We start from the raw sequence: 18,245 nt of genomic DNA, 5'->3' as shown, positions 1-18,245 counted from the left end.
CGAGAAAATATTATTGATTAAATTAAATAGTTTAATTTATATATTTTCTTTTAAGTGGAATATTATTGTATTTTTTGATAGCACCAAAAATAAAATAATATCATTTAGTCATCTATAATATATAATGAAGTGAGACTTAATTTATATATTTCAATGCGTTGTTTAAATTAGTAAAACTAATAAGATTAGTTGTTTTTTTAAACATTTAAAAACAAAAACCCAAGTCTAGTGGGGTTGGTTGCGGAAAGAAAGCAACCAAAAGTTTGAAGTGGTTTTGTTTTTTATCTATAATAACAAAAGGAAAAAAACTAAGGCATTATGAATAAACACACTACATAAACAGAAGAAGACTTAAGAAGACTTTGGTTCTCTTCTTTGGTTCTTTGGTTCTTTGGTTTTTTGGTTTTGAAACATTGAAATATAATTTAGGTTGATTTCTCGGTTCCACTGATCAAGTGTTGATACAACACGAACCAGTCTCGGTGTGGATACACGTGTATGACCTTCATATATTTGAAGGAGAAAATTTTCTGAAGTCATCGCAGTCTCATGAGGTATTTTTGCCTCAATATTACCTGGTATGCATATTTTAACACAAATAGATCCATAATTTTTTGTTATGCATGTTACGAACATGCATGTTAACCTTCAATTGCTATCAGAGCCTGTTTTTTGTGTTTTTATTTATGCTGCAATATTAATTGGTTTTGGAAACTGATACAAATTAGACTGTGAATAATTATTTTTAATTCAAACACAATAAAAGACTTCAATTAAACATGTGATGTTTATACTTGAACAGCGAGTGCTTCAAAAGAAAATAAAACGTGTGACTTTTATATTGAACAGTGAATAAATGTTATTGTTTTTGTAATTCATTAAACAATAATTACTTCGATTGTTGCATTATGAATGTCTTGTCTCTGCGGTGTATTGACTGTGTTGGATTGTGTAGAGTTTTATGAAAAACTAAACAATCTTATTTAAAAGTTTGTATCCAACAAATATATAATGAGTTATGTTATTAATATTTTAAGTATTGCATCTACAAGAGTGTAGAGATGAATATGTGTTGTTGTTAATATGTAATATATGTGAATGTGGTATTACATTATTATCATATTAATTGATTGAATTTTCCTTACAAATGTATGAGGAGAATGCATTTATTGGAACAGTATCAACGTGTTAATGCAGTTGTGAAAAGTGTTTTGCAACTGTGAAAAGTGTTTTCATTTTGTTCTTTTAATTCATTAATGTGAGTTTATTGGAACAGTATCAACATATTAGTTTATTGACTTATTTGTAACATTGTGAGTTACGTACAATATATTATTGGTTGATAATATATATAATTTAATAGTTATTAATTAATGATGATTAATTAATATGCTAAAATTTAAATTAGATTTATATATCACATTTACAAATTACATAAGATATATATATTAATCATAAGTTTCATATGATGAAATGTGATAGACAAAATTATTTTTCTTAAAATTATTTTGTATAAGATACATTTTTAAGAGCATGTTAATTATTTTATTTCAAGAGACGATCTGACTACCAGGAGACTTATAATTAAGAGGATTAATAGGGTATGTGATACCAATCAATCAATAAAATTAATTTTATCACTAATCGCCTAGACTACCTAGGGAGTGTAAAGATTAATTCATTTATACTTATAGAAATGACATGATAAACATGTAGCTATTTGTTATTTATTATTTTGAATAAAATTGTATTTGATACATTTGTCTTAAAATGTGCATTAGAAATGACTTGACAACCAAGTAGTTGTTCACGATTTTAAAGACATTTATTTTATATTTCCACTAGAAGAAATATTTATTTCTTAAATTGCTGTTGTAGTAAGTGAGAGTATTTTATTTGTGATATAACTCTTTACATTAATATGTTCTCACATATTTGTTTAATTATGTAGAGATATCTCGACATGTCTTCTTTGTCACTGTGTTCGATACTCACTGATGGAAAGTTGGTCGGTGACAACTTTCATGATTGGTATCGAACTCTGAGAATTGTTCGCATGCACGAAAAGCTTATTGATATGATCGATAAGCCTCCTATGCTTGGACCAATCAATAATGATGATGTTGATGTAGTCGGTTCTTATAAGAAGTACTTAGATGACCTCATGAGTACAAAATGTCTCATGTTAGCATCAATGAGTTCTGAACTCCAGAGGCAGAATGAGGACATGGATCCAACTGACATCATTGCACATCTTAAGGAGATGTATGGTGCATAGAGTAGGACAGCTACATATCAGTTGTCTAAGACTCTATTTAGGTCCATGTTGAATGTGAATGCTCAGGTAGGACATCATGTTCTAAAGATGATTAGTCTTATGGAACAACTTGAGAAGTTGGGCTGCAAACTTGGGAAGGAGTTATCCCAAGATTTGATTCTACAATCACTCCCAGACTCGTTCTCACCATTCATTGTTAATTTTAACATGAATAAGATGGATTGTGACTTGCATGAGATGCTGAATATGTTAATTGATTATCAGAATCAGATTGACTCTGGAAAGAACCAAGGATCTGTCTTGGTAGTTGGAAAGTCCAACAAGAAAAAGGGCAAATGGAATAATAAGTCCAAAAAGAAGCCTTTTGCCCCCAGAGGTGGTGTGACCAAACCTAGGGAAAAGAAAGGTGGTGTTGACCAAAGCAATGCTGAATGTTTCTTCTGTAAGGAGAAGAGACACTGAAAGAGAAATTGTCGTAAATATCTTGATTCTTTGAAAGAAAAGAAACAAGGTGAGACATTAATGAAAAATGTTTTCATGATTTCCTTAACTGTTACAGATTCTTCAATATGGGTATTAGATACTGGTAGTAGTTTTAATATCTGCAATTCGTTGCAGCGACTACAAATAACTAGATGGTTGAAGAAGGGAGAAATAAATATCCAAGTGGGGAATGGAGCAAGTGTTGCAACCAAGGCTATAGGAATAGTCTCATTAATAATGCCGAATGGCAATGTAGTAGTCTTGGAAAATAGTTACTATGTTCCTAATTTTGTTTCAAACATTATTTCAATTTCGATGTTGGATTCTCATGGTTATCGTTTTGTTTTTAATAAAGGTGTTTGCTCAATTTATAATAATGACATTTTTATGCAAATGAGTATATCCAACATGGCATTTATGTCTTACCTCAAGTGCGTTTTAATTCGATTATGCATGTTTCTAGTCTTAAAAGAGAAAGAGATAATCAAGTAAATAAAACATATCTTTGGTAGACTCGGTCATATTGGTGAGAAAAGAATTAGCAAGTTGCACAAGGAAGGTTACCTTGACAATTATGATTATGAATCATACATGACTTGTGAATCTTGTCTCAAAGGCAAAATGACCAAATCTCCATTTATTGGAAATGGAGAAAGAGCCTCTGAATTGTTGGGACTAATTCATACTGATGTTTGTGGACCCTTTAGAATTCAAGCTAGAGGAGGATATTCTTATTTTTTTTACATTCAGTGACGATGTTTCGTGATATGGTTTTTTATATCTCATGAAACATAAATCGGAATTGTTTGAAATGTTCAAAAGATTTAAAATTGAAGTGGAAAAGCAAACTGGTAAAAGTATCAACATGCTAAGATCTGATAGAGGACGAGAATATCTTAATGCTAATTTTCTTGATTATTTGAAAGAGAATGGAATTCTTCACAATGGACACCTCCAAGTACACCACAACATAATGGTGTATCTGAAGGAAGGGATCGAACCTTATTAGATGTGGTCAGATCCGTGATGGGGTTCACTGATCTTCCAATAAGCTTATGGGGATATGCTTTGGAAGCGGAAAATTATTTGTTAAATAAAGTTCCCACAAAATCCGTCTCTACAACGCCATATGAGATATGGAAAGGGCGCAAACCAAGTCTTAAGCACATTAAAGCATGGTCTGACAAATGTAGATTCATTGGGTATCCCAAGGAAACAATGGGATATTATTTCTACCACCCTTCTGACCATAAAGTGTTTGTGGCAAGAGGGGGAACTTTTTTAGAAAGGGAATTTCTTGCAGAAGGAATTCATGGTAAATAAATAGTGCTTGATGAAGATCAACAAACCAACGAACTATCTCACAAATTTGCAAAATATTACACAATTTATTATATCTGATATTTATAACATATAAATTATAAGTTACAAACGATAGGAAAGCGGATTGACAGACATGGCAGTGTCTGTCAACACGCTAGTTCTAAATAAATCACAAACTATCTCACAAATAGTAGTGGCAAAATGGTCTACCTGGACCGTTTTAGTCTGCTGCCTGCTGTGAAATTCTCCCAAGGGCAAATTCATATATCATATATGTTTTAAAATGGGCTAACAGATTTATTGTCTGTCCACCAGCATTGATAAATAATTAAAATTATCTAAATTGTTTAATTCATGAGAACAATATTTATTAAAAGATATTTATTGAAATGAGTAACTACAAACCTAAAAAAACATTAACCTTTGCACAAAAGAGATTAACCCTTACCAAAAGGTGAAGGGAAAATATTCAATGTTGTAGATTGCAATGCCAGAATATCATGGAGAATTGTTTTGGTAACCAAGTCTTTGTAGATTGCAATGCCATAATATCATTTCCTATGAGTAATATGTCATCAACATATAACAATAGGAAGATGATCATGCTCCCACTGACCTTTTTGTAAATACAAGGTTCTTCTTCACATCTTACAAAACCAAACATTTTGATTGTGTTGTTAAAGTGAATATTCCAACTTCTAGAAGCTTGCTTTAATCCATAAATGGATCGTTGTAGCTTACAAAATTTATTATGACCAGACATAGGTGTGAATCCTTCGGGTTGTGTCATATACACATCCTCTTTCATCTCCATCAAGAAAAGTTGTTTTCACATCCATCTGCCATATTTCATAATCATGGTATGTTGCTATAGCAAGTAGAATCCGAATTGATTTGAGCATTGCCACATGAGAATAAGTTTCGTCATAATCTATTACTTCTTTTTGATGATGTCCCTTAGCAACAAGGCGAGCTTTATAAGTCTCAACCTTTCCATCCGCTCCAATCTTTTTCTTGTAAACCCATTTACAACCAATTGGTTTTATGCCCTTTAAAGCCTAAACTAAAGTCCATACTTTGTTGGTCTTCATGGATTCCATTTCAGATTCCATGGCTTCTTGCCACTTCTCATGGTCCAAGCTTTGCAGGGCCTCTTCATAACATTTAGGGTCACCATCAATATGATAATCCCCATTTGCTATTGCATCTAGCACCATCAAGTTTAATCTATTTGGTGCATGATGTGATCTCGTAGATCTTCTAAGAGGCACTTGTGGATATGAATCCCCTTGTTCTAGATTCATTGGTTGTTCCATTTGTTCCTGAACTGGTTCAGTAACCTGTTCCTGAACTGCAACCAGGTATTGAACCACAACATTTGACGGTGGTAACCTTTGTGTTGGAATTAAAACATCTAAGCAAGGTTGCTCAAGTTCCATATCATGTTCTTGAGCATTAAATGTTTCATTTTTTGTTGATCTTCATCAAGCATTATTTCGTTACAGTGAATTCCTTATGCAAGAAATTCTCTTTCTAAAAAATTTCCTCCTCTTGCCACAAGCACTTTATGGTCAGAAGGGTGGTAGAAATAATATCCCATTGTTTCCTTAAGATACCCACTGGATATACACTTGTTAGACCTTGCTTCAAGTTTATTCATTTGTAATCTCTTAACATAGATTGGGCATTCCCAAACTTTAATGTGCTTAAGGCTTGGTTTGTGCCCTTTCCATATCTCATATGGTGTTGTAGAGACAAGTTTTGTGGGAACTTTATTTAACAAATAATTTGCCGATTCCAAAGCATATCCCTATAAGCTTATTGGAAGATCAGTGAACCCCATCATGGATCTAACCATATCTAATAAGGTTTAATTCCTTCTTCAGATACACCATTATGTTGTAGCGTACTTGGAGGTGTTCATTGTGAGAAAATTTCATTCTCATTCAAATAATCAAGAAAATCAGCATTAAGATATTCTCGTCCTCTATCAGATCTTAGAATCTTGATACTTTTACCAGTTTGCTTTTCCACTTTACTTTGAAATCTTTTGAACATTTCAAACGATTCAGATTTATGTTTCATGAGATATAAAAAACCATATCACGAAACATCATCAGTGAATGTAATAAAATAAGAATATCCTCCTCTAGCTTGAATTCTCAAGGACCCACGAACATCAGTCTAATTAGTCCCAACAATTCAGAGGCTCTTTCTCCATTTCCAATAAATGGAGATTTGGTCATTTTGCCCTTGAGACAAGATTCACAAGTCATGTATGATTCATAATCATAATTTTCAAGGTAACCTTCCTTGTGCAACTTGTTAATTCTTTTCTCAACAATATGACCGAGTCTACAATGCTAGAGATATGTTTTGTTTACTTGATTATCTCTTTCTCTTTTAAGACTAGAAACATGCATAATTGAATTAAAACGCACTTGAGGTAAGACATAAATGTCGTGTTGAATATACTCATTCGCATAAAAGATGTCATTATTATAAATTGAGCAAACACTTTTATTAAAAACAAAGCGGTAACCATGAATATCCAACATCGAAATTAAAATAATGTTCTAAACAAAATTAGGAACATGGTAGCAATTTTCTAAGACTAGTACATTGCCATTCATCATTATTAATGAGACTATTCATATAGCCTTGGTTGCAACACTTGCTCTATTCCCCACTTGGAGATTGATTTCTCCCTTATTCAACCATCTAGTTATTCATAGTCCCTACAACGAATTGTAGATGTTAAAACTACTACCAGTATCTAATACCCATATTGAAGAATCTGTAATATTTAGGGAAATCATGAAAATATTTTTCATTAATGTCTCACCTTGTTTCTTTTCTTTCAAAGAATCAAGATATTTGTGACAATTCTTCTTCCAATGTCCCTTCTCCTTACAGAAGAAACATTCAGCATTACTTTGATCAACACCACCTTTCTTGTCCTTAGGTTTGGTCACGCCACCTTTAGGCACGAAAGACTTCTTTCTGGACTTGTTATTCCATTTGCCTTTTTCCTTGTTGGACTTTCCAACTACCAAGACAAATCCTTGGTTCTTTCTAGAGTCAATCTGATTCTAATAGTCAATTAACATATTCATCATCTCATGCAAGTCACAATCCATCTTAAAATTAACAATGAATGGTGAGAACGAGTCAGGAAGTGACTGTAGAATCAAATCTTGGGATAACTCTTTCCTAAGTTTGCAGTCAAACTTTTCAAGTTGTTCCATATGACTAATCATCTTTAGAACATGAGGTCCTACCTGAGCATTCACATTCAACATGGACCTAAATAGAGTCTTAGACAACTGATATCTAGTTGTCCTACTCTGTGCACCATACATCTTCTTAAGATGTACAATGATGTCAGTTGGGTCCATGTCCTCATGTTGCCTCTAGAGTTCATAACTCATTGATGCTAAAATGAGATATTTTGTACTCATGAGGTCCTCTAAGTACTTATAAGCACGAACTGCCTCAACATCATCATTATTGCTTAGTTCAGGCATTGGAGGCTTATCGATCATATCAATAAGCTTCTCGTGCATGAGAACAATTCTCAGAGTTCGATACCAATCATGAAAATTGTTTTCAACCAACTTTCCATCTGCGAGTATCGAACGTAATGATAAATAAGACATGTCGAGATATCTACACACAGTTAAAAATATATATGAGAACATATTAATGTAAAGAGATATATCACAAATAAAATACTCACACTTACTACAATAACAATTTAAGAAATAAAAATTTCTTCTAGTGGAAATATAAAATAAATGCCTTTAAAATGAACAAATACTTTGTTGTCAAACCATTTCTAATGCACATTTTAAGACAAATATATCACATATAATTTGATTCAAAATAATAAATAACAAATAGCTACATGTTTGTCAAGTCATTTCTATAAGTATATTTGAATTAATCTTTACACTCTCTAGGTAGTCTAGACGATTAGTGATAAAATTAATTTTATTGATTGATTGGTATCACATACAATGTTAATCATCTTAATTATAAGTCCTCTGGTAGTCAGATCGTCTCTTGAAATTAAATAATTAACACCCTCTTAAAAAATGTATCTTATACAAAATAATTTTAAGAATATTAAAATAATTTTGTCCATCATACCTCATCACATGAAACTTATGATTCATATATATACAAATATATATATTCGTGATTTTTTAACAGTTATATATAAATCTAATTTATATATTAGTACACTAATTAATCATTATTAATTAATAGTTATCAAATCATATATTGTAAACCAATATATTATTCTAGACATTTATTCATATGTTTATAACTCACATAACCAACTCACTCATGTTTAGTTTTTTATTAGTGTGACAATTCAACATGTTAACAAAAACAATTCACTCACTGTGAATTAAAACTCAATCATTGGGTGAATAAAAACTGCAAACAACAAAAACCAATATATTCAGCATGTCATAGTACTCTAACTATATGATTAAACACATTCATATATAATTATTATATATTAACAACAACACATATTGATCTCTACACTTTTGTAGATGCAATATTTAAAAATATTAATACCATAACTCATTATATGTATTTGCTGGATACAAACTTTTATATAGAATTGTTTATTTTTTTTCTTCATAAAACTCTACGCAATCCAACACCTTCAAGTCATGTGATGAGTACAAGCCAATAACTATGTGATCAAATCAACAAAATAATTAGTGTGTAAATAAAAAATAAGAAAATTCAACACATTGAATAAGAAGTTCACAGTCCACAAATTTGCATTTTACACTCAATAAAGTTTAAGGGTTTGAATAATTTTAGGAATAATTCATATCTCAGTCCCAATAATTTCATGCAATCACCATGTGATGAACAATAAAAAGATATTCATAACCCAAAATGTTCAAGTCATCATTGTCTAAATAATTTAATCAATTTCAAAAAACCAATTAACATTGCAGCTTGAATTAAAACACAAGAAAAAAACTTGCTCTGATACCAATTGAAGCTTTATTAAGCCATAACATGCACAATGGAAAATAATTCATCTATTTGTGTTAAAATATGCATACACTATAATAAGTAGACAAAAATGTTTATAAAAATACTTCAGAAGACTGCAATGACTTTCAAAAAATTCTCCTTCAAAAGTATAAAGGTCTTGCACACGTATCCACACCGAAACTAATCCTTATTGTACAAACACTTGGTCCGTGGAGCAAAAATTCAACTCAAATAAAACTAAGATGAAAGGATTGAAAGAAAGCAATATGATTCTATGTATATTGCCTATGTTGCTTTTTTTCATGAAGGTTACGTTAGTTTTGGTTTATATAAAACAAAATTCTCCTTCAATCCATTTAGTGCCAATTAACAACTCATTTATTTGGCATAAATTTTGGTTTTTGGTTTTCAAAACTGACTATCAGTTTTAAACTTTTAAAATATTACAATTAAGTCTCATTTAATTATATTAAAGATGACTGAATAATATTATATATATTATTGGTGCTAGCAAAAAATACAATCATATTCCACTTAAAAGTAAATATAAAAAATTAAACTATTTAATTTAGATATCTTCTCGTCCAACAAAAATTAGAACACTCGTTACTGTGTGACCCGTAGGTTCATTACTAAACCGGTAGTAAATTAACTCATTAATTTACTAATCAAGGTTGGCATCTAGCAACATTCTTTAACGACCGGATAGAAATGAAGTAATATCTTTTACTTTAGAACCATTAGAAGATTAATATAATATTTTCTTCTATCTTTACAACTCTATGTTAACTCTAGAATATGATATAATTGTCAAATTCTAATAACTTAACTCGTAGTGAATGACTTAAGAAACTCATTTCTTCATTCATTCAATTCCCCTTGGCCAAAGTCTTTATTTTTATAGAGCTCAAACTCATTATCATGAGTTGATGAATTCTTTCTTGATTAATCACTAATTCTACAAGGATTTAATTATACCCAATAATCATTCAACTAATATCATAAGGCACTAGATGTCTGATATCAAAATATAATAAATAATTTGTTAATTACTATGGTAATCTCAAGTCTAAGGAATATATATATATATATATATATATATATATATTCATAAGAATATCCTATTGACAATTCAAAGATAATATGTTAACGATTAAAAATTCTTCTTTTAGTCAGTTCAATGGTCATATCTTTATATGCACCATTTATATGCGTAATTTAATAAATGATATCTATTAATCTTTATCTAATAAAGACCATTACACGTATATTGATCTATCTGGATTAATAATGTCCTAAGCTCAATGATCCTATGATAAAAAACAATTTAGATTAAAATTATAAAAAATTTATTTCTCATTATTATAATCTCTTATAATAATAAGTCTCTAATTTTAATCAATGACCTTTCATATTAATTATTTTGACAAACAATAAATATGATATTAAGATAATAGATATAACTTTATTATTATGAACATGACAAATTGGTTCTTGGACATACATTATATCTCCACACCTAAAAAACAAATACTTAACTTCACATTTTCTTATTATTAATGTCATGTATCAAAGGATATAATATAAAACTTAGAGTGTAATATATATGTACTTTCAATGTAAATATTTATACATAGTGAATATATCATTTATCATTTATTTGTATTTTTTTTTTGAATAATCAATGATAATAAAACATGAATGAAGAATGATACAATGACAATATATAAAATTCATATACTGTTTATGTATTTAAATGTTGGCATGAGACATAAAATATATTCAACATGCCTTTATAGAGGAACGTTCAAGGGACAATGGTTGATGGCTAAGATATTATTCCATACAAGTCTCCATAAGGTGAAGAATTACAATGTGAGATCCATTCCAAAGCAAAAGCATGAAGGTGTGTGACCCTTTAGAGGAAAAGAGTTGCAATAACTAAAACACTAAACGTTAGAGTGCAATATCGATTAGTTATAGACCGCTAACTAAAAACAAGTTAGGTATCCTTACCATCATAGAAGAATCATAAAGTTTATATACTGTCCCAAAAATAAGTATGATGAATAGATGAGTAATTCAATCAAATCTAATACAGTTTAAAATTGGAATAAATTAAATGAAATAACTTTGATCCATGACCTTTCTCATGTATGAATTTCTTGCACCTTGGCACATGAATTTTTTACCTCAGACATGTCCATGTGGCCAAGGTCATATGTGTGTTTTTGTGGGGGGAAATATATGACCTTGCTAACATGTCTAATATCACATATGAGTGTCTAGCATTTTTTATTTCAAATTGATGTAATTTTCTTTATATTTTGTGGGATAAAGTCTAAATAATGTTCAAATATAGTGAAGACTGGGGTTTGAGTGAATCCCTATGTGAGAAACTTGGAGAAAGAAGATGAAAGAGAGAGCGAAATAGATGAGAAGAGGAAAAAATGAAAATAATATTGAAATTTTAAAAATATATGGGGTTTAGTTATTTTCTTCATGAGATTTAAATCTAAACACCTTTTAAAATTGAATGGGTAGAACTATGGGCCATAAAAGAGAGCAATTAGAAGAAAAGCCCGTGAGGGCCCAACAATTTTACCCTTTCTTCCAAACCCTAAAGCCCGTGAGGGTCCTTGTATATTACTCTCCCTCTGCATTGCTTTGCTTCTTCTGCAGCCGCGCCATTTCTGAAGCTTCTCTCTTCAACCTTGGTAAGATCTTCTATAATACGATTGTATCATCATTTTTTCTTGAATTTTGGTTCTGGTTTTCATTGATTTGTTATATCTTTCTTGTCTTACAATTTATGATGCAATTATTGACCAAGAAACATTTTTGGAATTTACATTGGTGTTTCACTCTTTTACTGTAAGTTTTAGTAGCTAATAGGAGAAACTCTATTCGAAAAATTTAGCCTTTCACTTGAATTAGTTTTTTTTTTGTTCTTCACTATGTTGACTTGGTTCCGGATTTAGTGTGTTAGAGATTAGTAACATGTGCTTGTAGCTTTTTGAAACTGGAAGTGTTTTTTTTTCAATTTTTTTCTTGGCTTTTGATCTATAAAACAGTGTTTTATGTGCGTGATTTATTTTGATGAAATTGTAACAGTGATAATGGTGAGGGTTAGTGTCTTGAATGATGCTCTCAAGAGCATGTACAATGCTGAGAAGCGCGGCAAGCGTCAGGTCATGATTAGGCCTTCTTCAAAAGTGATTATAAAGTTCCTTTTGGTTATGCAGAAGCATGGTATGTCTCTCTCTATTTTAATTGAATGTATCTCAATTTGATTAATGTTGTTTTGGCCTTTTAATTATTTAGTTATTGTCTTGATTTCGTAAACTCTGATTCTTTATAGGGTACATCGGAGAGTTTGAGTATGTTGATGACCACAGGGCTGGAAAAATTGTGGTTGAATTGAATGGAAGACTTAACAAATGTGGGGTTATCAGTCCCCGTTTTGATGTAGGTGTCAAAGAGATTGAAGGTTGGACTGCTAGGCTACTCCCTTCAAGACAGGTCAGCTTAAAAGCTATTCTGACTTTCCTATAACTCAAAAAATTGATATTGTGTCCTTTTGCCTTGTTATAATTGACCTGAAACTAATTTAGAGATAATATTTTTGAGTTGCAACGTCTCTGCTCTATTTGTTATAAAGATCAAATTCTAAGGATCTTAATTTTTGTTCAGTTTTCCACTCTATTGAGAATTCTAAAATTTTAGTTGCATAATCAATTAAGTAGAAAGGTCCAAGTTTTTGAAAACTTGTAACAGTAATTATGTTGAATACACATCCCATTTTACTGCAGTCTCTTTTTGGATTAATTTTTTATTTAGTATAGACGCCACTTTATGAAGCATGGATAGTTCAGAAGTGGTGCTTTATATGTATACATGTATTTATTACCTTTAAGAGTTGGGTACTTGCAAGAGGTACAACTTGAATATTGGTATGGCTGAATCCACATCCCCCCACTTCAAGATTATGTTTGACCCTGCAAAATTTTCCCAACCACAAGGCCTTGTAGGCTCCTAAATAACAGAAAACTCTAGCTTGTGTTGCCTCTATTTTTTTGGGACAATCCTCACATCTTATTTCTGATGACAGCTTGACAATCTTTTGTATTAAAAATTGCTGGAATAATGTTTCTTCTGTTTTGCGATTTTCTTATATGATATATCATACCTTGCCTGCACCCTAAACTTCATAACTTTATCTAAATGTTTACGTAAACTTTCTGTTGCTGCATCTTATTTTACATTACTACATAAATGGTGCAGTTTGGGTATATTGTGTTGACAACCTCTGCTGGCATCATGGATCATGAAGAAGCAAGGAGAAAGAATGTTGGAGGAAAAGTGCTTGGTTTCTTCTATTAGTTTTCCCTTTAACATTTAATGTTGCTTTGATTTCAATTTTTTAGACTCAATGGTTATAATGGACAATGCGCTAGTCCCGGATTAATATTTAAGTTTAGCATAGCAGGAGTTGTTTTTTCTGATTTGCTTTGTTTTGTTTGCAAAAAAAAAAAATTGTCTTTTTGGGACAATTGATGTGCCTTTTTCATCATTATTTTTCTTATACCATGCTTTGAGACAAACTAGCATAAGATGAAAATTTATTATACCTAATAAATTCTGTGGTTAAGTGTCACAGGAATAGTGCTCATAGGTGAAACTTAATTTGTCTGTCTATAAATTGAGTTGATTTTAATTTTTGATTAAGAAAATTCATTGTTTAATCTAATATTGTTCTCATCAAAATAGTGGAAAGTAAAATACATCCAGTAAAATTGATGCTTGGTATGAAGTGTTGGGGTACAACTATAGTGAAGTAGAATGGATACTCGTACCTTTTTTTTTTCTGTGTAAATTCTTCAAAGTTTGTCGTGTAATTTGGCTATTTAAATGAAATGATACATACTTGCTTACTTTTCAAAAAAATATGTAGTAAGATTTCATTATAAACTAAATGTAAATAAAGTAATATCAGCTTCATTCATACTAAAAACATGCTCGTTTTATCTTTCAGAAAAGAAAATGCTCTTTTAGTGAAAATAGTAGTGATAACCATTTTGTAAGTATTTATGGCATGTACCAAAGAAAATTGATTTCACAATTTGGCTAACATATTTTACATGACCATGTAATATATTATATATGTACACATGATCACTGAAGTTGAATTGTAAAGATGTATTTAGACATGGTCAATTTATTTGAGGTTTTGGTGAGGACTAATAAGCTTTGGTTTGGATTTGAATATGGTTGCTCGTGTTTTTAATCATGATTTGACCAACCAGTTCTATCTTAATTTAACTAGTACTGCTGCGTAACCCAATAAATATACATATCCCCTATTGTACAAATGGCAAAACTAAGGGTCTTTTTTATTCTATAATACACTAGTGTTAGAATAAAGAAGCATAACCCAAATAATATGTATATTATCTATAAAACTAAGGGTCTTCTTTATTCTATAATATACTTGACATCATTCTTAATATTCTCACTTATCTACTTGTTTGGTTAATTCTTGCTGGTTGCATTCCTTTCATTTTAATCTGTTTCATATATCCAAATTATTCTATAACTTTTTCTATCTAACGACCATACTCACAAAAGGGATAAGGGAAAGACCAAACCACATTAATGAAGTTTGACTTTGAACTCCTACAATTTATGCTTCACAACTCGCCCACCGATCAAATTCAATTAAAAAACATATCCAAATTATCCTAGATGTCATACATTTATCCAAAAGTGAAAGGGGTATTTTCTTTTTGTTTTAACTATAATATTTTTTTTATATAACTGAGAATATCTTCTAAAAAATAATTAGTTTCTTTTTAGCGTATAAATATTTTGCCTATACCATATATATATATTATATGATATTATATGATCTTTACGATATTAGACCAACACAAAGTACATTATTATACATATTATTACTGAATGTATTGGAAGATTATCTCTTAGACATGCCACCTTCCTCCATGTTTCGCAGGCTGCTCTACACCTCTCTCCCCACCCACCACCACTTCAACCACCACTACCTCCACCAATTGAAACCCATTTTCATAAACTCTCTCACCCACCATAACCCTTCCCCTAACTTCTCCTCCTCCTCCTCCTCCTCCAAAATGTCCAATCCTCGCACTCCCTTATCCATTCCAATCCCCTCAATCGATAAATCCAACCGCTCCGAACTCCTCCGCGCTCTCGAATCCTCCCTCGGCTCCTCCTTCAATTCCCAACCCATCCATCCAAACCCTAACCCTCTCATCATCGTTATCTCCGGCCCCAGCGGCGTCGGCAAGGACGCCCTCATCACTCGCCTCCGCTCCACCCGCCGCAACCTCCACTTCGTCGTAACCGCCACCACTCGCCCTATGCGCCCCACCGAAACCGACGGCAAGGACTACCACTTCGTCACGAAGGACCAATTCCTCGCCATGGTGGAGAAAGACGAGCTTCTTGAGTATGCTCTGGTGTACGGTGACTACAAGGGAGTGCCGAAGCAGCAGATTAGGGATTTCATGGGGAAAGGTTGTGATATTGTGCTTAGGGTTGATATTCAAGGTGCTCAGACTTTGAAGAAGGTTCTTGGGAAATCGGCTGTGTTTGTGTTTTTGGTGGCGGAGAGTGAGATGGCGATGGTGGAGAGGTTGGTTGATAGGAAGACTGAGACGGCTGAGTCGTTGCTGGTGAGGATTGCTACTGCTAGAGAAGAGGTGAAGCATATGAAGAATTTTGATTATGTTGTTGTGAATGCGAAAGGGAAGCTTGAGAATGCAGTGAAGTTGATGGAGTCTATTATTGATGCTGAGAAAGCTAAGGTTATACAGAGGAATGCTATTGTATAATAGATTGTGAATTCATTGCTTTCAGGTATTGATTATTATGAAATGTGGATTAATATTGGAAATTTCAGCTTAATTCCATACTTTTGAAATGGATGGAATGAATGAATGCTGTATGGAAATTTCAGCTTAATTCCATACTTTTGAAATGGATGGAATGAATGAATGCTGTATGGAAATTATTTCCTATGTTGTTAAACCACAATATGATCATTATGATGTTAAGTGTACTTTAGAATTTAGGCACTAGTTGAATGCTTTATGAAAACAGTTGCTATTTTTTTCTTAGAAAAGATGTTCTTGGTTTGATTTAAGATGTTTACTGTTTAGCAAACCTGATTAAATTATTAAAAAAAATCAGTTTCTATGGGGAACAACAGTTTTTGTAGATGCTGGAAGTTTCAAGCTTATATGAAGAGAATTGATTATTTTGAACCAACCACATCTTTGCCACTGTATAAGAATAACTAACTACCAAGAAAATATTAGTGATGTAAACAAATAATTTCATATTTTGTGTACCATATTGGCCTTCAATTGAGATAATCCTTTTGATTTATACTGGCTTGCTGTCTTAGAGGCTAGAAGTTATTCCACCAGTCTCTGTAAATCTAGTGTTCCTTGTTCTCTCTTACAACTTTGTGTCTTCATTCCTGTTAACCCTTGGTAAGTTGAATTTCTTTATAATCGTGGAATAAAGTGTTTTTGCTATTGTCTTGATGGGTTTCTTGCAATAATTTTGGCGAACTAGTTGGACAATGAATTTATTCCCGTTAACCCTTGGTAAGTTGAATTTCTTTATATTTGTGGAATAAAGTAGGTTCTGTTTTTACCCAGAAAGTGGTAAATGGACCATGAATTTGCTTCAGCAACACTTCCTGAGCCAGAGGGATGGGCAATAAATGGAAGGGGGTGAGGTAGATGAGAGAGTATCTCTCCAAAACATTTTCATATACTGACTGATTCTATAAATTTGATTTACAGTTGAGGATAAAATTATCCAATGTATGTTTCATGATCATGGAACAGATTGGTGATTCTGATCCAACTCATTTTAGAGGAAATGACGGGTATAATATTCCATTCTTTGGGAAACGAAGTTGGATTAAAATGTTCATTTCACCATACCAACTTCTTACTAAGATGTTAGCATTGATTGAAAGATGAGTTTTTGTCCTTAAATGAAGTTTGTTGAGAATTACTTCTGACATTTGCCCATACCCCTTAGGAAATTCAGATATTGACACTTGGCAAGCTTTAGGGAAAGTATTAGAGAAAATAGGCTGCTACATTTGAGCTTACATTAAAATTGGGTTACTATCTGTCACACATTGTTTCCCAGTGCAGTAGGTTAAACATCTAAGGTTAGAGATACATTTTGCACTTGCAAGAAATTAAGATTGTGAATCCAAATTTGAGATTATCTCATCCTCAGTTGGAGTATAAGATCCTTTTTATCATGGAAGTGCTTGTTATTCATGGAATCATGGGTATGTTTAATATGATTGCATCTGCCTTATTAGAATGATAGAGTACCAATATTTGCTGCTTATTTATTTGTTTTAGTACAAACTGTTCCTTACATTTTGATTATGTGGTTTTGTACGTACTGTGATGAATCATATGTGCTAAATGGCAGCATATTTTAGTTCATTATATTATAAGATTTTACTTTAACACTTGATCATTAATATTCAATAGTAACTGTTTCAAGTTATATTTACTTGTACATCAGAAGCAACTAGTGCCTTCAACATCATGTTGTCTTGAATTGGCAAGTAGTAACTGTTTATATTGTCAATATTGTTTTTTTTACTGGTAGGTTTATGACACCTGATAAGCTGGGGATGCTAATATAACTCCAATTTGTGAGCTCTGCTCAATGTCAATGACAAGCACCACCTACCTCTGTTGCTTTCCTACAATTGGTGTCATCATGTGCAGATATGTGGGTAATGCTGTGGTGGTTCTTCTAGCACTGCTTGCTGTTGCAGCATTAAATGAAGTACAAGTGTTTGTTTTCAGTGAAAAAGTAGTTTCTTGTTTTAATTACAACACCTAGTACCATTTGTTTAATTTTATTTGCCGATCTGGTAGGATATATTTATGCAGACAGCTAGTTGAATTTAGTAGATGAATACAGTTAAATGTACTGATGCAGAAAACCTTCATACTTTATGCAATACTTCTACTAAACTGATTCAAAAAGCTAGTAGCTCAAACCTATGACAATAAGTTAGAGTAGTGATATATTCTCTTAC

At 31.9% G+C, this 18,245-nt stretch overlaps 2 protein-coding genes across 4 annotated transcripts; both read left to right on the top strand.

The window, feature by feature from the left end:
• On the top strand, nucleotides 11,704-13,662 carry LOC109333595 (40S ribosomal protein S15a-1-like). Of its 2 annotated transcripts, none has more exons than XM_019569102.1 (4): nucleotides 11,704-11,832; nucleotides 12,230-12,367; nucleotides 12,477-12,637; nucleotides 13,400-13,662. In XM_019569102.1, exons 2-4 carry the CDS (start codon nucleotides 12,235-12,237, stop codon nucleotides 13,496-13,498), a joined length of 393 nt encoding a protein of 130 aa, XP_019424647.1. In that variant the 5' UTR covers nucleotides 11,704-11,832; nucleotides 12,230-12,234; the 3' UTR covers nucleotides 13,499-13,662. The 2 variants fall into 2 exon arrangements, with proteins under 2 accessions (XP_019424647.1, XP_019424648.1); XM_019569103.1 differs by lacking the exon at nucleotides 11,704-11,832 and adding an exon at nucleotides 11,835-11,855.
• Nucleotides 15,061-18,192, top strand: LOC109334682 (guanylate kinase 3, chloroplastic). 2 transcript variants are annotated; one of them, XM_019570572.1, is made up of 2 exons: nucleotides 15,061-16,012; nucleotides 17,807-18,192. In XM_019570572.1, exon 1 carries the CDS (start codon nucleotides 15,103-15,105, stop codon nucleotides 15,985-15,987), a length of 885 nt encoding a protein of 294 aa, XP_019426117.1. In that variant the 5' UTR covers nucleotides 15,061-15,102; the 3' UTR covers nucleotides 15,988-16,012; nucleotides 17,807-18,192. The 2 variants fall into 2 exon arrangements, with proteins under 2 accessions (XP_019426117.1, XP_019426116.1); XM_019570571.1 differs by having other exon boundaries at nucleotides 17,801-18,192.

Source organism: Lupinus angustifolius, chromosome LG19 (genome assembly GCF_001865875.1).
Source record: "Lupinus angustifolius cultivar Tanjil chromosome LG19, LupAngTanjil_v1.0, whole genome shotgun sequence".
Lineage (NCBI taxonomy): Eukaryota > Viridiplantae > Streptophyta > Magnoliopsida > Fabales > Fabaceae > Lupinus > Lupinus angustifolius.
This window is presented reverse-complemented; position numbering and strand designations above follow the sequence as displayed.